Raw genomic sequence first — 21,277 nt, forward strand, 5'->3', positions numbered from 1 at the left:
TATCACCACACAATGGAATTTCTTCACAGGGAAACCATTTTCTTCTATGGCTGTTTTACAATTAATATTCTCTCAACGCAAATTGTTTAAGAAGTTTCACATGTTAAGAGGTCTAAGGCTATTTCATGCTGACATTGATTGTGAGCAGCACCAGATTGAAATGAGATTTTACACTAACTTGTAACAATTGAAGAGTCAGATGTTACTGAACTGTAAATAAAAGGGGAGCAATCCTGATGCAGTTAGCAGCTCATGAAAAATGTGTTAGTTTTTTTTTTCCCCCCCCACTGAAAAGATAAATAACTTTCAGTTTTTGGTTTATAAACACTTTTCAAGTGAAATAGAACTAGCTTTATTAACTAATCTTATTAAAAGAACTCAAAACAACCCTATCTTCAGTCTGCTGCTTGTCAAGCACATAGGATTATAGTTGTGACTGCAACATTCCCATCTTTGAGAAAGCTTAAGGCATCTTTCAAGCATTTTTTTCTCTTTTCAGAATAGCATGCCTATACATCTAGCTTTTCAATCATCGTTCTTTTGTAGTAGGGTAGCAATGTGATATCTGATGACATTGTCAGTGACATAAATTTTGCTACTGGAGCCAGTCTTATGTACAGCACATCAGTGATGGTCTCAGGATTAAGAGATAAAACATTTTTTTCCACAGCAGTCTTTTTGTTGCTTTCTGTTGCTGAAAAATAAGCCATCAAATGTACACAGCATTAAATGAAGATAATTCCCGTAACTTAGTCTCCACTTCTGAGCTGGTGTATGGTGATGGAGTGCAAGTACATGTAGTGCCAGCCGTCTAAGGGATTTGCATGGCATGTTTCACAACAACACAGAAAGGCTGAGGTTGAAAGGGACCCCTTGAGATCATCCAGTCCAACTCTTGTGCTCGGAGCAGTCATCTACAGGAGGTTCCCCAAGGCTGTGGTTCAGCTGGGTTCTGAATATCCATAAAAATGGCACCTTCACAGTCAGTTCCAGTATTTGACCACCCTCACAAAAAAAGTTTTCTGGTATTCAGATTGGATTTCCTTTTTTTCAGTGTGTTCTCTTTGCCTCTTATCCTCTCAGTGGGCAGTACTGAGGAAAGTCTAGTTCTCTCCACTCCCTCCCTCCATCAGATATTTACACATGGTTAAGATCCTCCCAAACCCTTTCTTCTCCAGACTGAACAGTCCCAGCTTTCTTAGCCTCCCTTCCTCTGACACATACTCCAGTCATAGCTGTGGCCCCACACTGGACTTGGTTGAGTCCATCCATACCTTCCTTAACACTGAAAAGCCCCAAAATGGACCCAGCACTCCAGACGTGTCTCCGCTTGCAGTGCTGAGTGGAAGGGGAGAATCGTGTCCCTGGACCTGCTGGCAAGTCTCTGCCTAATGCAGCTCAAGATGCTCTTGGTGATCTTTGCTGTAAGGGTACATTACCGGCTTGTGGTCAGCCTGTTGTTTGCCAGGGTCACCAACTCTTTTTCTGCAAAGCTGCTTTCAAGCTACAAGCCCCCTACTTACACGGGATGCTTTTTCCTCTAGTTCTCAAACATTCTTTCCTTATTTTTGTCTTCAAGATATTAACAATTCCCACAGTATAGTGAGAAAAAATCCTATCTGTACGACCTGGAATATTCCATAGCAAGAGGCACGAAGTACTATCCCTGTTGCACAATGTCATCCAATTAAAGGGACCCAAAAGTAAACATGCTTTTATTTTTTTCCCCACTAAATATCTTGAAAAAGAAAGCAAGTTTGAAATCAGTCAGTAAGACTAGCTAACTGAACATACATTACAATTCTTTGCTGCCACAACCAGACAGTAAAAACATAGGAAGTTTTGGTGTGTGTTATTTTTTTTTTCTTAATGGGTAGCTGGGAATGTGAGACAGCAAAACAGGTCCAAAAAGACCCCACCTTTAGAAGGTAATCTCATGTAACAAAGTGTTTTTAAAGTTGATTTACCAAGAATTCCAGAACTGAAAGACAGTTAACTGTTGAATATTTGCATCTCAAAGAAAAAACAAACAAAAAACCCAAGGAAAACAGAATGAGACCACGTGGTTCACAAAATGATCTTTTCTTTTTCCCTAAAATAGAGACATTGTCTTGTTAATTAATGCTGAATCAACTCTTATTTATAATGAGACAATTGAATTTATAACATAAAACAGCCTATTGTCAATTTCACCAAAAGGATGGCCTAGGTACAAGACAACCACCATGTCAAATGTTTTCCTCCTAGCTGCAACACCTCAGTTGCTTTATGTCAGTTACAAATTTACTGCCATAATATGACTCTGAATACACCTCAGGTTGTGCCTAAAACCAATTTTAATTCCTTCAGTAAACAACTTGTCTGAAAAAAAATCTAAGTGTAAAATAGAAATCAGAACAAACTGGCAATAATTAACCACGTATAAGTGGTGCCAGGGAGACCAGACCCTTGAACCACCAATGAAATCCAGCACAGCTGCAACTACTGAAGACAAAACACTGTTAGTCAGGCCTTTTGTTTTGCTTCAACAAAACACAGAAACAAAAGCAGCACACCCACTATGCCACCTTTTCTGTCTTTTCAACTACAGAGTACCGTAATATTCCCAAGCACAATCAGATTTTGTGATGACACTTGATCATTGTCTGCAATTTGCAGTACCATCAGCCAGTCTGTATCAGTGATTGCAGTTCTACATTCTTGATTTGTGAATTTCTGAAGAGAACTCTCACAATGGACTTCATTCATAACAAAGAAAGCACTTTAACACTTGGTGATAATGACTTCCATATAAATCAGAGATAGTGGCTGGAAGGCAGTAAGAAAATTATATCAAACCATGTATACAGTATGATGTAATAAACCTGAGTGACATATCTATTTAAATACACTTCCAACTGCAAAATCTTGGATTACTATGAAAATCTAAGTCTAATACTGTTGTGCCTGAATACTAAACTGAAGTTCAGAGCATAATGAAGCACACTTGATCAAAAAGACAAGAATCCAATTCCTTGAGAAGCAATTCAAATTTCTTTCTATTAAATTAACAAACCAAAGCGCACAAGACATCACTGATGGTTTCAAAGCAAGCTACATTTGAATTCTTTACAGAAGAATATTTATAAGTAGCTCTGCAACACAAAACCTGCATGCTGAGCAGCAGAAAGAAATAAGGCATGCTGGTGGGAGGGTGCTCAGAACAGTAGCTGCTGATAAAGAAACGTGCTAACAATTTGTAGAAATGTGTTACTGCTTTACTTCTCTGATTTCCTAAAGTAAGCGGGAAATTACTATTTTGATATCAAACACAACAGTTGCTATTTAATTTTTAAAAAAGGAAAGAAAGAACAGCAAGTGTGTTGAATATTGTTTACTGTGAATCAACACATCTTAACCAAAGTTTTATCAGTACCTGGAGCTACATTTAAGTATACAATTTTCTCAATCACAAAAAACAAGCAGAACAATTAAATTACATAAGGCCTGAAAATTAGAAGCACAGTGTGTATTGTTGGAATATTACTTTGTTTACAAATAGGCTACATATAAGTTTATTTTTCATAGTTTTATTCAAGCAAAATGCATCCAAGGGAAAGGCAACTTACAAAGTTTATTTTACTACCAGTTAATAGAAAAATGTCGTTCTCTTCTTACCCTCCCCCTACCTCATCCAGGAGCAATTAGTAAAATTTCCATACAATACTCAAAATACAGTAAGCTTTTACACTAAACATCCAAAAGTAAGCCAAATCAGACAACTGTAAACTTGCAAATTGTTTACTACACAGTTGGATAAACTTCCAGGTTCTTTCTAATGAAATGTTGCATCTCTACGCAATCGGTGTTCAAAACTACGTTGTCCACAAAGCCTTCTAGGTTCTAAAAATCTTCCTGGTTTCAGAGGAGTACTTACTGGCCTCAGCAGCAATCATGTGAATGACATTTACATTACGACGATAACTTGTGGCGTTATTTTGGCAAGATTGGGCTGCTGAGAAGATGAGTGGCTAAATTTGTGTTGCCCCTTACCTCTCAGGTTAAAAAAGAACAGAACAACTGAAGTAAAACTAAGCACTTAAGATATGATAAAATATGGAAAAAAAAAAATCTATTTTGAACCCCTCCCCCTATAACAGGGCAAGGGTCACTTCCAGTGACTGTCTATTCTTATTACATACATTAGTATCTGCTCAAATTTCATGGCTATTACATTTGTACAGAACAACTGCTTAGAAGTCTGGATTTTAATTCACACCTGTGCAACAGAGTAAGTCACAGTACATTTTGAGATGTTTAAAAAATATTTATAAACTTGTTTTTTGATATGCTAAAGCATTTGGCAACACTTTTACAGCATTCGATTTTATATAATCGAATTTCATACAGTACTCCTTGTAATTTTTTTAACATCTAAGAAGAAAAAAAACAAACACAAAGTACTATAAACTGTCAAGCCTGACTGCATGATCATGTAATTCCAGTTTATAATACTGGCATTAAAACCTTCATTAATTATGTTGACAAATCATTACCTGTACATTTAATGAAGGCAACCAAGAAGATTTGAAAACACAACTTTCAGGTTTTATGTTATGTATTTATCAAGGCGTGCAGTTCTGAAGTGAAACGAAAAAGCATATAAATATACAAAGAAAATTACAAGTTCTTCAGTTCATGTGACACAAACTGTTTTAATCTTTCAAGGTACTGTCCATAGAGTTCCACATCATTATGTCCCGCTCCTTCTACCCACAGTGGTTCTACAGGTCTCTGGCAACGCTCAAATAATGCTAGGCCATGTGAAAAGTCAATTACTTCATCTTCAGTTCCATGGATTATTAACACAGGAGAAGTTATTTTAGAAATTTTGTCAATGCTGTAAGAAAAAGATTATATCTGTGAACACAATGAGCTGTATTAAATTTTTTTGAAGGACTGGACTGTTAATTCCACTTTTTAATTACACATTATAGTTTTAAATATTTAATTCTGAAGTTTAAATCATTAGAAAATTGGATCTTATCAACACCCTTGAAGCCATTACCATAGTACATGTAAAGCCACATGGAAAGGAAACTGGAAACTATTAGGGTTGAATAACAGAACAATCCATCTTAAAGTGGTATTCATTACCATGTTCACTTAGAAAAAAAACTGATGAAAATATTACTTCAGAGTTTTTCAGTAAAAAAGTGCTTGTCAGATGTGGAAGTATTTTAGCACTTAAAATTTTATCATCTACAGGGAAAACACGTCTTTGAAGTTAGACTTCCAAAATGTAAGCAATTCTTTGAGAGAAGTGTACCAGCTTGTAATGGTCAACTAGCAACCTAATTCTGAAACATGTGACAGGAATTTTTTTCAGTTAAGGTCTACTTGGTTTTCCAGTCTTTGCTATTTATAGCAGCAAATGCAAAAGGCTTTGTCCGGTGTTGGTCAGTTACCAATTCATCGAACCAGAACTGCTTGTTAGAATTAGTGATATTAGGGGTAACATATAGGAAAAAGAATCACTTCTTTAACAGATACCCACTGAAATGATTAGAGATGTGAAAAACCTAGAAGATTCACGGAACTCTGTAAACTCCCTCCAATCAAATGTTCCTCGTTGTTATTCACTCTGATTTTCCTCTGTTTTTTTTTTTTAACCCTTGAAAAAAATCTGCCATATTACTTGTTTATCTAGTCTAAAACTTCTGTGCCAGAGAAAAACACATGCAGAATAAAAAATACTACAACTTACTTCGGGAATGCATCAAAGCAATAGGTCTTCTTCGTATCAGGAAAAGCTACCCGCATTCCTGAGGTCAGTGGAGAATGAAGAATTACAGCAGCACTTTCATACCTAGCAGCAAGATCCACAGATGGTACTGTTCCTATACTCTGGCCATATATAATCACATTTTCAGGGCGGATTCCGTACCTAGAAAATTGAAAATGTTAACAAAAGTGGCATATCAATGAAACGAGCAAAACCACAACTACACAGCAAGGCAAAAAAAGCATTTCTGAAGATGAAAATTTCCTGAAGAGGATAAACTATGAAATAGGAGCTGGTAGAAGAACAAGCAAGTATATTCTATAACATTCCTGACTAATGGGACAATTATTTACTCTATATTCACAGTAATCTTTTTTTGCCTTATGTCTGAATGAGAATGAAATATGGGTTTTTTTTTTTTAATATGGATTTGTGAATGCAGTTGTGACTTGCATAGTAGTTGAAAGCCTTTGCTAGTAACTTTAGTGGACTTAAAACTTACTTGCTCTATGGTTATCGTCAAGTGGAGCACAGTCAAATCTGCAAAGATTTGGAACGCTTTACTCTACTGATACCTGACAAAAAGTGCAAGGTGGTCACATTGCTCAGCAATTTAGTGGGACCTAAAGCATGCTCATACAGTGGCCAAAATATTATGCATGCTATGTAATTGCTGACATTCTTCTTTCTTATAGGTGATTTGACATGGAAGCTAGCAAGAGAAATATCCAAACCTAACCCACAACTAAAACAGTCCAATAAGCACTACAAAATTAAAGTCAAAAATTCCATCCTCATAAAAAGAAAAGACTATTTTTTCTGTAATTAACTGAGGTAAACAAAAGAGCAATGAAACATCTAGTTAACACTTATACAAGTCAGATCTAATGTATTTTTCTGCATGAGTATGGATACAAAGAGCAGGTGGTTCCCAAGTAACACTGGAAGAGTGACTATAATCCTAAAAAGGACTGACCGTCAACTATTTTCAGTTGAAGCGCAAACATTACCTCTTCTACAATAAATGCATTCACCTTTTCTGTCAAAGCTAGATAACAACACCCATACCCACAAAGGAGTTCTCAAATTAGTACATTTTGCATACCTCCAGTAAATCCACGGAAACAGAGGTGAAGTGTCCAGTATCTTATAAATATGGCTAAACAACTGTATGGTAACTGTATAGGTCACCAAATACTAAAATTAGTAAAGTCTAAAAACCTTTTTTCCTAATGTTCCTGATTTTAAGATATTTCACACACAACAAGACATTCCAATTACTGACCAACAAAACCCCCAAATCCACAAGTACTTTTCAATAAGCCAGAAAACATCCTATGTGCTACATCAGTATGTGACAGACAACTAAAAGAAAATAAAAATCAAGGATGACTTCAAGAGAAACAAAATCACATTTAAATATTACCCAAATGTAAGTATCACTGGCAGAACTCATTAGGCACCACAACAAGCTTTCTAAATTGGGGCTAAAATGCACCATTCATATTTAACTGTCCATCTATTTAAATTGTATTCTGCTACAGTAAAACATAAAAGCTGTAAAAGTATTATCACAGATACTTTCACAGAATCTGTCTGTATCATGGCTACTCAATTACTATCAGTGTTTCCTAGAAAGTTTCTAGGATCATAATCAAATTAAGCGTTCTAAACCACTAAGACTCCGTCATCAGCCTGGAACTATAGGCAAGCCCTCCACCTCGTAACAGCTCTCAAAGAATAAAAAACAATTCAAGCACTCTGATTAAGAAAGAATTTCTCAACATTCCAACACACAAAAATACAATCAATTAAAGCTTTGAAACAGAATAATATTTTTGTATCTCTTCTGAAACACCCAAGTACAGCCAAACACCTGGAAACTTACAATTAATCTCCCAATTCAAAATAATTCAAATCACATTTGTTCACTCTGAAAGTATGGCCTTCTACCCCTTTCACACAGCACATTATGACATAATTTAGTTCTCAAATATAAAACCTTCCAAATTATCACACATTTCCTCCGATATTTTTACAAGATGCAGGCCAGGGCACAGAAACTTAAAGCAAAACTTTACAGTATATTTTGGAGCATATATTCTTCTCTTTCTCATTATTTTTCCCCTCTATTTTTGGATCCAAATCCTTCAGTCTAAACATAGCTAAATCTTAGCTACAAAAAGTAATCCAAGAAAACCATGTACTATATTTGGATTAAAGTAATGCTTTCTCCATCACAGCACTCACCAAAAACTATTTGTTTCACTGTCTGGAAAATAAAATAGGTCAATCACTAGAAGTGGTGGTTCAAAGCAGTCAGACTTCTTAATATTCTGGTTTGGAAAAATAAAACAAATACAAAACACCCACAACAACAGCAAAAAAATCCCAAGAAGTCTGGAAACCAGAGAGCATCATCTGCTTTGTCTGTCTCCAGACTTGTCTCTTCTCTTGAGTAGGCTTCTGAAAAGTCCAGAGAAAAATGAAGAGCCCAACTGTTCCCCTCTTCCAAAAGTAGCACTTTCTCATCTAAAACAGAAGAATTCCTGAAAAAACAACTGTTGGTAAGTTTCCTAGTCATAAAATTCACCTAAGCCTCCTTTCGTCAGTCCTGTAAACTCCAGGTAAACTTCAAGAAGTTCGGTATTAGTTGACTAAACACCTGGTCTCCCAAATGAGGGAGTGTCAGATGAAGAGGAAAAAGTGGCAGTAATATTGTTCTCTTAATCAGTGCATTAGAATGACAGGCTATCCTGAGGAAGTGGAACATGACAATTACAGAGCCATAAGCTCTAAGCAGCTCTTCCGGTGACAGGAGCTCAAAGACATGCTGTAAAAACTGTTGATATCTTTGAGTGTTCATGATGTTGATCATAGGAATAATGTAAACACTATTGTCTACTCAAGTAATCTTAAATAACTTGTGTGAGAATAGACAGGCCTTCCATTTGTTGGTGGTAGTAATGGTGGGGTTTTTTATGTTTGGGTTCTTTATAAGCCATAATCACCAGAAAGGACCCTGGAACAAAATCTTACAAGTAGCTGTGCACAGATGTACCTTCTCAGAGAAAGCACTCTTCCTCAGGGACAAGTTACTCTGGACTGAACCAGGTATAAAAATTGGATAGATATTTTCTGCAGTTTAAAGGTTGCCCACAACATTATTCCCTCCCACAGCAACTGAGATTTCAATTCCTTTTAACACCTGATTCATCCTTTATGTTAATGCACCTACGGGCTATCTGCCTGGAAAGCACATGGAACTTGAAGAGTAGTTTTTATGTAGAACTAGACGTACAGCTGTTGCCATAAGCTTGCTAGCATCCACACGCCTGTCTGAGCACTCACAGCCTTCTGCCCTATCATCATACTAGTCAATAAATTGTTGTAACTATGCCAACAGACCACTCCCTAGAATCAGGGCCCAAGCTAACACTGGGTGACTAATGAAGCCAGTATCCTCTCCTGTGAACTTATGTATGCTGATGAGATATACATTGTCTTTTGTGAAAGAGGCAACCCTGAACACTCCTGCCTGATCTCTTCAGGTTCTGGCAGGAAAATAACTGCTAAACAACAATGAAATAGTGGTTTTTTTCCCCCCTTTGTGACAAACTTCACAATGTGATGTAGCAGAAACTCTCTCATGGTTTTCTTTTTATTTCTCTGTAACAAGACCTTTTCTGCACTTCACTAAACACTTATCTATAGTGGCAGTCCACCTGTTACCTGCCCGTGTCCCACTTCATTTTTTGTTTTCATAGAATCATAAAACAGTTAGGGTTGGATGACAATCTAGTCCAGTCCCCTACCACAGGCAGGGACATCTTTAACTAAACTGGGTTGCTCAAAGCCTCATCCACCTTACCTCGAACCCTTTAATTTGATATATATCATACATCACTTACATTGGATATTAATCACATTATATTATATACTTTTCATAGGATATACATCACATTACCATGATGTGCACTATGCAAACTACATGTCTGGCTTTAAGGACTGGCTTTATTTTTTCTCTTTTGAACTTCAGTTACTTTTAACAACAAAATACCAGCTGAAATTACCATGCTATACTTGTAGGCTCTTAGATTACCTGCCATTTGCCCTTGATACACCTAAGGGAGACAGAATGCAATTTATCATTTTACTTCTGTACTACTGCTGTTAATCTAGAAGACTTTCTCACTTTACAACAACAAAACAAAGCGTCTGGAAAAATCAACCTTAGAAGAAAGGCTACATTTCCAATAGTACTTCTCATGCTCACACTAATGAAGAGGTGCAATAGATGCTTTAGAGAGGCTACTGCTTGTGAAGCTATTGCAACACACATTTAACTAACAGCAGTGCTTGGGGCACAAGGAACAAGGGAGAACATCCTGAGTAATTTCCAATGCACATTTCATTTCAAAACCTTTTGTCATCATGCACATAATACACAAAATTAGAGCTGCAAATTGCAGAACATGAAGGGCATGAACATCCTCCACACCTTTAACTATCAACATTCCATGTCGTGAATAAAATTCATGAGCATACAGCTCTTCCTCAACCCACATGCATGTTCCCCTTCTTGTGTATACATGTAACATTACTAGAAGAAATAGGGAACTATGTTTTATGAGAGGTAAGCCCATTGACCACACATGTAGTAATCAACAAACTGTACCTCCTCTGCTTTTCTCATGATGGTTTGTTCTTTTCTAAACCTTACAATGCTACTACACTTATTTTATTGGCAAAAGTTCTCTTAATGATAAATTGAGATACTTTCCTCTATCAACTTAAATAAAGCTCAGCTTCTCTCCAAAAAGGTAAAAAGTTAAGGCACTTTGTCTTCTACGAAAAAAAAAAAGCAGCCAAACAAAACCCACAACAAAACAAAAACACACCAGCAAACAAACTCTACTTTTGAATGAAAACAAACAACTTGAGAACACTCAAAACAACACTTTTGGGACAACATCCAAATAGATTACATATTATTCCTATATTCAGCTGTTCAAATGATGAACATTCTGTTCACTTTGACACACCAGTCTGATGGTGATATTCGCCTTTCAATTTTTCAATTATTATACAGTCCATGATAAACAGCAATGAAAAAGCTGTTTTTTTTTTTTAAAAAAAGGTAAATCTGGTCATGAGGCAATTCTGGCAAGTCTTCAGGTTTCTGAATGAGCATCACTTGCCCTGCATTTGCCTGGGGCTGGTTAAACCTTTCCACCCTTGCTAGGGTGTCATCAAAGGCCTTCATAGACCAGGAAGGCAGAAAATAGGTGTATCCCAAAATTACTTCTGCCATTTCAACACTTTGTAGCTCTGACAGTCAGAAAAAGAATGTCCTTACTTGCATCTTTTACATAGTCCTATGTGCATGAATGTGATAATGTTCAGCTTTCCTAAACATGATGGCAGTGAATCACCTTGCCTTCTTCCACAGTCAGCATCCACACGCATAGCTACTGCTTCCAGTTAACTCAAAGCAGGTAAAGAACAGGGACACAATTCAGCATCTGTATCTACTGTTTACCTCTTCTGATATGCTGCCAAATTAGCTTCCTGTATTCATTTACAGGAATTATAATATTCACATACCCTTACAGCAACCACATTTAAAAAAGCGTTCCAGACTATTTCACCCCAGGTGTCCAGTCTCCCCTCGACAGTTGTGCCCATTTACAGATGACCAGCTGGACTGTCCTTCCAAGATATAAAACTTAAGACAAACACTACTCTACCACAAGCAACTGGGTTGACTGTAGAATGAAGCCCACATCAGCACTTCAGTTACCCCAGAAACACCTTTTAGCACTCAATTCTCTGATCCTATTTCTCATAACAAGGAATCCATGGAGCTGTGAGTGGTTGTAATCAACCTCCAAAGGTAATTTCTCCATTCTTCATCCTGTAAAAATCTATGAGACACTGTTTAAAAGTCTAGGTCCCTTTCTTCTCTCATCCCATCTCAATATGAATTACAAAGAGTTACAGCTACACTTAAATCTATCCTGCAAACAATCCACTGAATAATTCGTTTTTGCAGAGCATTTTTATTATAAAATGTTAAAGGTAGTGTCAACATGACACTGATAGAACAGTCTATGCTAGAAAAGTGAGCCAATGTCACAGCAAGTGTGCAGAGGCTACATTCTGGTCCAGATATTCATCAAGTATTTAAACACAATTGAGCACTGTTCCAGGGCTCAAAACAACACCATGGACTGTGTGAGCCAGTATGTCTAAAGTCACATGTTGAACTTCTCCCTGCTACATTCAGACACAAAGGCAAGACCAGGACTGTCAACTGGAAAGTTGCTTAAAGTACCACAGTGGAAACTAGTAATACCAATCACCACCAACATAAAAACAATTCAGTTCATATTTGTGAAATCCACAAGTTAGGCACACCAATCCCAGCTCTACACACTATACAGAATTCTGTACTTCTAAAGGAAGTTTTGGCACAAAAAATAAGTGCAGGCAGCAAACTGGACAGAGGTGAGGTCATTCCTGAATGGAAGAGGGAAAATCAGATAGATCCATATGTACTTAGAGCTCTGCCCAACAATGACTGTTCAGCAAAGGGCATGCTCACTTGGGATATTATAATGAACCACCTTACTTGATTAGGAAAGGTACACTATGAATTGGTCAAGAATGGAGGCAAGAATTCCAGCAGCAATCACATTTCCTTCTAGGTTTTCAATTAGAAATCATCAGGGGGAGGAAGAAACAATAATTACAAATCGGTTCATAAACCAGAGCCTGTAAACTGACAATTAACAAATGATTAAGTTTCATCATCTAGTTCTCTTCAATTTTCTGGTAGATTTAAACAATTCAGACCATCTCTCACACTGTTCACAAACCATATTATAATTTTGGTCCATTTTACTGGCTATCTTCTAGATCATCTATCAGCTACAAATCACAGTCACCAGAGCACCTGCCACAGCTTTTGGCTTACAGAATGGATGTCTAGTTATATCTCAGCTTTCCACTGTAATAAAAAGAAATGCCAAAAGATACTCTAACAACAGAGTACGCATGTTTTTGAATATGAGGCTGAATACCTGTCCCCTGTGGTTGTATGAGATTTATGATAATAAGCATTCCCCCTACTTAAATATATGAATAAAATATTCTACTTTAAAAACAAGTACTATAGCTTTGTTAGAATATAAAAGAGATGCAAGACAATATGTGTATTTAAAACACTGAAAAGGGATAATTCTCTTAAAAGTAATTGGAAAATAGTTAATATCACATTAATCAAGTTCTACATGCACTGTGATAACTAACCGGCTCCAGGACTTTGAGTCCTTACGTATGTCCTTCCACCAAGTCACATAATTGACATTATGTTATTAAACAGTATGCTCAAGTTGCACTGATTGAACTGTAACACGGTGCTCTATATTAAATTGAGGTTTTCACAGCTTCTTTGGTTCAAAATGCACAATATGATGTGTGTTCTTTTGGTGAACATCTATTCTTATGATAATATAGAATTTTAAAAATAATCTCTCTGTAGTTTGGGTACCTGTAACACAAGAGGCATATTGCTGTAAATGGAACAAACCATGGTGAAAAATGTTCTTGAATTTAAGAACTGGGTATTCAGTGCTGCACTTATTTGACGCCTGGGATTCTTACCTGTGTCAAAGAATGCCTCCATAATCTTTCATCTTACTATTTTAATTCCCTAAAACCAGAGGTTTAGAATACAGAAACTGATGAAGCAACATCCTTCCTATTTGCATTTTTTCCTTGTACAGTTTCAATGTATTTGACCTAACATAACTAATTCCTGGTTTTTGTTCCCACCATAATGTATTTACACAGATCAGTTACAATCTCTCCTACACACTATCTTTTCCTGACAGAAAATAATCTTTTTGTTTTACATAGAAAGCTATCTTAGGAAATTCTGTAGCCCCTAGTCTGAATTCTGAAACAAAAGGTGGTCTGAACACCATACAGAAATCCAATCAGAGTCTTACCAGGTTCTATTATAACAGCTTTTCTGCTGCTCCTCCTACAAAACACAGTAGGTCATGGAATTATCTAGAAAACCAACCTGCATTTTCTCTGACCCACATCACACCAGCAGCTCAGTTCCCGGAAAACTGATTATTATAGGTTTTTCCTGTCTTTTGACATTTCCAACTGAGAAGATCTCAAACTGTAACAATAAGGATTATCTTCTCATCATTCAAGACTGAAACATACCTTCTTTAATTTCATCCCATTTTAATTTTTCTAGTATATCAGTACTGATCCTGCGCAATACTGACAATGTCTGCAGCATAAGGCACCACCAGTCAGCTTGGATATAAATTCATTAATCCTAAAATAAAGCATTTCTGTTTAAACGACCAATGCAGACTAAGCACAACCATTTGAAATGCATGCTGTAAAAGAAAAATGGCAACTAACATCTTACCTTGTCCTAAGAGCCACCCAAGCAGCATCAATATCAGCATACAGATTCTTCTCTGTTGGCTTCCCAGAACTTGCACCATATCCAGAATAATCATAGGAGAATATGTTGCAATTAATCCGTGAACCCAGTCCTATGTAAAAGCTGCTCATCTGACCCAAGTCAACAGCATTTCCGTGTGAGAAGAGCAAAGTGTATTTGGCGTTAGGCGAACAACGCACAAACATACAGGCAATCCTGTTACCTTTACTTGTTCTAGTCATGAAGCACTCAATGGCCTCTTTTTCTCTAGAAGAATATTGCCAGTCTGCTCGCTCTGAGAGATGTAAAGTCCAGCGACTACCACTCTCATCACACATCAGTGTGTATGTGGGATCAGGAGGTAAGAATGCCAGTTTGGAGGCAATTTTCCCTGGGCATGGCGGACAACAGAACAGGCAACACAGTTCACTAAAGGAAAGATTATTCATCTTCCAGTCTGAAACAGGAAAAGAGAATGGTATCAGTTTCTAGTTACAATCCTATATATTAAAAAAAAAAAAAAGTGGAAAATGTAAAATTAACCTCTCTAGAAGATAATACATCATTTTAGTGGAAACATTTAACAAAACAGATATATAATAGCTTATTTGATATTATTAGAATGAGCATATTAAAGATATTATTAGAGTGAGCATATTATTAAAGAGTGGTAACTTGAAAGCCCTGCCAGGTATTAAAGCTAAAATATTATTACTCAGGGAAAGAAAACATGAGTTTTGGAGAGTTTCTTTTGAGGAAATGAAGTACACCATCTTGAGCCTTTAAGAGAAGTGTTCATGTCATTGACAAATACATATGATGAAGAACAATTAAAATATGTTTCAGTGTTTGCACAATACTAATGTTATGCAGCTCAAAAATCACTATAGCATTTCCTAAATAGAATATGTATTGCAGTCATCAATTATGGGCTCCTGCAAGCAGTATCAGCCATATGAAAGGTGCATGAAGGTCAAAACCTAGAAGGAAAAACAAGATGCTTCTGCTAGCTTAGCAAACACTGTACACTACAGTCCAGTCATAAACTTTTCCTTGCTCCACATACTGGCTGACATGTTTCCAAACCCTTCAAATAAATTATTAGTTAAGGTTTCCTGCATTGCACATAGGAATTGGGATTACAGTAATGATATGGCTATTTTTCTTCTGCGCTTTAACAAAAATATCCCAAAACAAATGTTCTATCACAGATACTTGCAAAATCAATATAATCTATACTATCAATTCAAACCATTGGTTAACAGAGTGGTACAAGAGGAAAAAAAAAAAAAAAAAAGGTAAACACACATACACCCAAAGCAAGCTAGATAATGATACAGTTGCCCTGAAAGGCAGGCATTGTGTCTTTTTAATTTACAGTTTGGAGAAGGTGGTGGGGAATGGGGGATCCTTCGTTGCGACAATACTTTTTCCTAAAAGGTAGGAAGAGCAATGAAATCTGCCAAGAGCCATGCTGGAAACCAGCACACCTAAGATAAGCATTTACACTACTTTCCTTGTGTTAAGTATCTCAAGTTTCATCTCAACTTAAACAACTTTTCCACCCCAAATCTCTCTACAGGTCTCAAACTCAGTTCCTGCCAGGTCACTGCAAACAGAAACGCTCTTGCAGTTTCATGTATCAACTTTGACTGCTAGATCCAAGTTTACAAATGGGAATAAAACAAACTGATTTCTGATGTCTACAGTTCCATGTTGTTTCAGAACTACTTGGGTAATCAAGCAATAAAATCTTACCGCTAGCTATAATATTTGGCAATATTTAGATCATATTTCAAAGTTTGTTCTTTAACTCATATACAAGCATAGTTTACATGCATGTACAAAATCCTGTTTAGAAAAGCTTTAAGGACACTGCTGTAAGTTCTGAATGTGTGAATGTCTCTTTCCTGTAGTAGATCATGAATTCACACTGCACACAACGTTACACAGACTACACTTGTAGAATAGTAAACATAGGCACAGCCATACAGTTCAATAAACAGCATGATCATTCTTGGAATACTACTCCTCTTTGTCGGCCACAAAACCTTTTTTTTTTCCCCCACAGGCTGCTACAGCCAAGTGCTTTCACTCTTAGTCTCCAGTGTTCTTAAAAAACAGAGGGAAATCACACATGGGTGACTGACACTGCCAACTTAGAGGAGATGGTAGGAAAAGTATACTGATCACCTCCCACAAAAAGGTAGATGGTCTCTTAAAAGAAGATCCTGAATAAACAACCATTATTTCTGCCAGCTAAAGAAAAAACAACCTCATGCATTTATGTAATCAGCACAAGTAGTCACTCAAATCCAGAAAATCTCATCTGTTCCCCATCAGGTGATATGACCTGGACATTATGCTTAATTTTAACCTGCAAATCAGGACAATAAGTGGAGGAGGTCTATGGACTGGCAAAAGGCTTGGGCCATCTCATGCACACGAAAAACTCAATAAATTTTTCCTTTTTCTCTTACAGCTGTGAGCACCAAAGGAGCTTTCACCTCTACATAGAAAGCTCATGTTCACAGCCCAGAGAAACTGCCGTGATGCCTCAACAGGTTTTTGTTGTGTGTTTTGTTTTGTTTTCTGCAAGAAGGGCTTATGACCCAGTATTCAACTACACTTCTATTTCTATCAGAAACTATTAAACTAATCTGTTCCAAATAAGTTTTCCCATCTTTTCAGAAAAGATGAAGGACAAAGCTAGATACTATGATTTATTCTATCTAGAGGAAAAAAAAAAAAATTTACATGAGAAATTTAGAAGCATACTCCAAAAGTGAGGTATAAATAGTCTGTTCTGCCCAGGAACAGAAAATTGCACTCTATTCCAGCATACAACGAAAGCTACAGAATCTTTTACTAGCTTCTCTATCCACTTGTCAGAAAGAATTAAAACAGGAATTTACATTATTAATAACCATAAACAGCCCAGCAACACTACAAATACAATCTCATTACGAAAATATTTGCTATTTGTCAAAGTCATTTCAGAAAACTGGAAAAAATGGGCTATTGCCACATATGGCAAATGACTTATGCTGAAGACCATGGCTAAAGTCTTATTTCTCCCCTATATTAATGTAGACTTTGTATAGTGTCCACGCAATGCAATGGAAACTCTATCTAGTGACCATAAAGATTATTACTCCAGAGGAGTTCTCCATCCAAAGTGCACCAACTCTTATTTAAAACAAATACTTGCTACTTTCTTCATTGGGAAGACACAAGAAAAACAGCAGATTCCTAGCATCACTAACTGAACAAATCTCACACAAACACCTACTGAACTTCCTCAAAGGATACCTTCAACTAAATTCGAACAATGTTTCTATTATAATAGAACTGGTTTGTCATCCATTGTATTCACGAGCGTGTTCTCAGCCTCCGGATCTAGAACAGAACCAGGATGTGCAAGAGTCCACAGGGTGTATAGAGTACGACTGATATCACCGTTTAAAAGTTCAACTGAATCAGCATTTCAGTGTAGTAGTTATCCACCAGATGTCATAATTTAACTTCAAACAAACAGGCATCATCTTTCTTCAAAACTTATACTGTTCAGATAATTCAATGAGGGATTATATTTAATGTTACCCCCAATAGTGTTTCTTTAACGTTCTTAATGTTATAAAACATGTAACATGACTGCCTAATGATTCATACAGCCAGAAATTATTATGGTAATAATTCAAAGTCACAAAACCCCCTTCATTTAGCATCACCCAAGCTTGGTAAAAGCTTCGGAGACCACCAGTCTTAAGAGAGACCAGTTACTTTATTAAATCTAAAACATGATTTAAGGGAAGCAAACAAGGTATCATGAGTGAAGTTGCATTAAAAAAAAAACCAAAACAAAACAAAACAACAACAACAAAAACAGGCTTGACACGTGCTTTATCTGAACTCTTAGTGAAACCAGGCCAAAACCACCATTGACCACAAATTACCTTTAAACATACAGTTCCACACATACAGATGAATCTCTTTAAGGGGACCCATTTGCCTAAGATGTGTTGTGAATAGCTAAGTTATAGTCTAACACCTGAGCATGTATGATGTAAATCTTCATGCTCATTACAGTAGCATCACCAGACACAGAGATCAACACATTCCAACAACATATCTATTTCACCTTCTATTTGTCACTTTAGTACTAATAAAGAATACAGTGCTGTTCTGCAAATGCAGTTCCCAATGCTGGTAAAATTATTGACAACAAAAAGAACATAATAAGGGAAAGATATATCCTTTAAAATTACACTGCATTTTTCATATAAATTAAGTAGGAGAATTCTGTGGAAGAAATAATGGAAAACTAATAAACTCATATTATTGCACCAAGGAAGGCTAAGAAACAAAACAGACCCAAGCAGCATCACCCCGGCCTTCTGGGATAGCTTTTAAATGGAAGGCAAGATAATTTTGTCAAATTTATCTCTTCAGCACTCTTATGAATAAAAAAGTAACATAGAAAATGACAAATGTAGAACTGCCTACAGGCAGTAATTTCAAACCATTCTTCAGCAATTAACCTTTTCCTTAAGGCTGAAAGAAGAGGAGGGGGAAAGTCTAATCTGAAAGAGCATCTCATATTTATTTTGTGATTCCTAGGATAACACAAATGTAGTTCTTTAACATAAGCAACTATTATGTGCAGATGGAAGAAGACAGGAATAACAAGAAAGTGGCTCCTATTATTCACATCTTTGAGTACTTTGCTACATATTAGCCTCAAAAGCCGAACTGTTGCAAACACTTATCTAGAAATCTTATATTTACATTAAATATAAATTACTCTAATTCTATATTTAAATTAAATTAACTATTTCACAGGAACTATTCACAAGAACAAAGTCAAACTCATAAATACAGCTGCTGGTTTGTAAATTTTAGTGGTGCTCTAACTGTAAGAGGCAAATTATTCAAATTGCTGGGTTCTTCTGTTTCTTTTTTTTTTTTTTTTAAATTATCACTTTTCATTATGTACTGCTAAAATAACAAACTCTGAAGTAGCTTCCCTTTCATTAAACACAATGCAATGAAAACTTGAGTTCAAGCCACTACTAAAACAATATTTATTTCACCATCTGCATTACATTAAAAATGGAACAGAAGCTTATCAACATTCAGCTACTTCACGAGCTAAAGTAACAAAATATTTAGTTGAAAAAAAAAAAAAATCTGTGTCTGATTAAGTATTATATAAAAGGATTAAACTAATAAAATTGTTAAAAAAGAATACACGGTACATCTGGAAAAGAACACAGAGGAAGTCTATTCAATAATGAAAAAGCCATACCAAAAAATACCATGAAGTAACTTTTTAAGGTAGTTTTCAAAGACCAAAACAAGCAACGTAACACCAGAGAAGCCTGATAGGACCAAACCTTCATTGTGGTCAGTTTGATTTTAAACAAATAAACAGCTTTACTATTCTCACAAATTCTAGCAAATTATAAAGCTTAACTTGGTATATAGAGACATTCTTCTGCTGCTGGTTTCTTTACATACCTCAAAACTTAATGGCACAGTTGGAAAATGAAAAGGAATACAGGAAACACTGTATGAAAAAACTAGTAATTTCTTCTCACCTAAAGAGCAAACCAACCCTCTGAATATCCCAGATAGGCACTGCGGGATTAAACGGGATTACATCATGTTTTGCATGCCCCAAGCAAGACTCAGAACTGCTCTGCTAAAATCACCTGCACACTGACAGGAACTGAAGCCCCCCACGCTATTTGAGCCACATCAGTCTGGTGCTTCACTGCACCAGTCCGTCAGCCACTAATAAGCCACGCTTTTAACACTGCTCCACGTTCCGTGGGTATTATTTTGGTTTCCGCAGTCATGTATTTTTCTAGCTACCTTCTGGCCAAACACTTTAAACTTTTAAATTAGTAATACCTTAGAGCAATTTTAAGGCCAGCGTCGCTCCTACTATCAACAGCAAAAGCTGAAGAAATACACTGAATCAGTCCTGTGAGAAATAAATGAACTCCTCAGACGTCTCTATCTAAAAACGGTTTCGCAGAAGCGTACAACGCTGACAGGGAGGCACTATTTACACCCACTGAAAGCCAGAATTTAACAAGCGTTTAAGAAGTTAGCTTGCCCGTTTCCCGAGCGAAGGTGTCCCCGGCAAGACCACGAAGCCGGGAGCCCCGGAACAGCCCGCCCGCAGCACCCCGGGCCCTCTGAGGCAGGCGACACCCCCGCTCCCCGGTGCTGGGGACACCGAGAGCAGCAGGGAAGAGGCCACCGAGCCCACAGCCGCGACGCGGGCAGGGGGGTCGCCGGGGCCGCCACCTCCCTGCCCTTTCGGGTCGGAGAACTGAGCCGCCGCCTCCCTCACCGAGAAGCAGCCACTGCCGCGGCTGCCCTTCCTCCTGCCCCACGCGGCAGCCGCGGGGGAGGCAGCCACACGCTCGTCCCCACACAGAGAAGGACCGCGGAGGACAGGAGAGAAACGGCCGGACTTGCCGAGGGGTCAACTCGCCGGCACACCTCGGAAGCGGATTCACGAACCGCCGCCAGCGCCGAGCCGGGGCCGCACCGGCTGCTCCGCAGCACCCCCTCAGCGCCACCCGCCCGGCCCCGCCGCTGCCGGGGGGAGGGGATCCCGTACCTGCGCCTGACGCTCCGCTCGGCGGCGGCCCCACACTTTCCCAACCGCCGCCGCTCGACCGCCCGGCCGGAGCGGGGAGGGCCGCCGGTTGTGCTGAGTAACGGCGCGGCGGTGGGAGGTCGTCGGCGCCCCGGCCGGCGCCCGCAGCGCCGCAGCCGCGCTCGGCGGCAGAGAACGCGAGGCCCCTGGAGAGCTGCTCCCCGCCCCGCGCGGCCTAGAGAAGCGGCGCCACCCTCGCCTCGCCGAGCGGCTGCACCGGATCCCGCGACTTCATCGGCTCAAGCAGCTGCCTGAGTGGCCAAGAGGGCGGCGGGGCGGGACCAGCCGCCGGCTGCAAGAGACCAATGGGGCCGCAGTCCGCAGCGCCGCTCCGGCCACTGAGGCTCCCCGCCTGAGGGAG

The 21,277-nt window shown here is 38.2% G+C and overlaps 1 protein-coding gene across 2 annotated transcripts; it reads right to left on the reverse strand.

The window, feature by feature from the left end:
• Positions 1 to 3,553: 3,553 nt before the first annotated feature.
• ABHD17B (abhydrolase domain containing 17B, depalmitoylase) lies at positions 3,554 to 21,191 on the reverse strand. 2 transcript variants are annotated; one of them, XM_065045986.1, is made up of 5 exons: positions 20,878 to 21,191; positions 20,157 to 20,229; positions 14,223 to 14,697; positions 5,747 to 5,926; positions 3,554 to 4,879 (listed from the first exon to the last, which is right to left on the reverse strand). In XM_065045986.1, exons 3-5 carry the CDS (start codon positions 14,687 to 14,689, stop codon positions 4,660 to 4,662), a joined length of 867 nt encoding a protein of 288 aa, XP_064902058.1. In that variant the 5' UTR covers positions 14,690 to 14,697; positions 20,157 to 20,229; positions 20,878 to 21,191; the 3' UTR covers positions 3,554 to 4,659. The 2 variants fall into 2 exon arrangements, with proteins under 2 accessions (XP_064902058.1, XP_064902057.1); XM_065045985.1 differs by lacking the exon at positions 20,157 to 20,229 and having other exon boundaries at positions 20,878 to 21,187.
• Between the last annotated feature and the right edge of the window lie 86 nt (positions 21,192 to 21,277).

The sequence above is a fragment of the Columba livia genome, chromosome Z, assembly GCF_036013475.1.
Source record: "Columba livia isolate bColLiv1 breed racing homer chromosome Z, bColLiv1.pat.W.v2, whole genome shotgun sequence".
NCBI classification, from domain to species: domain Eukaryota; kingdom Metazoa; phylum Chordata; class Aves; order Columbiformes; family Columbidae; genus Columba; species Columba livia.

Excerpts from the sequence above, each read along its gene's own strand:
- ABHD17B (XM_065045986.1), bottom strand. The coding sequence starts at position 14,689 with ATGAATAATCTTTCCTTTAGTGAACTGTGTTGCCTGTTCTGTTGTCCG. Across the intron at positions 5,927-14,222 it reads TGGGTGGCTCTTAGGACAAG|GTACGGAATCCGCCCTGAAA; the intron begins GTAAGATGTTAG and ends TCAATTTTCTAG. Across the intron at positions 4,880-5,746 it reads TGCTTTGATGCATTCCCGAA|CATTGACAAAATTTCTAAAA; the intron begins GTAAGTTGTAGT and ends TTTTTCTTACAG.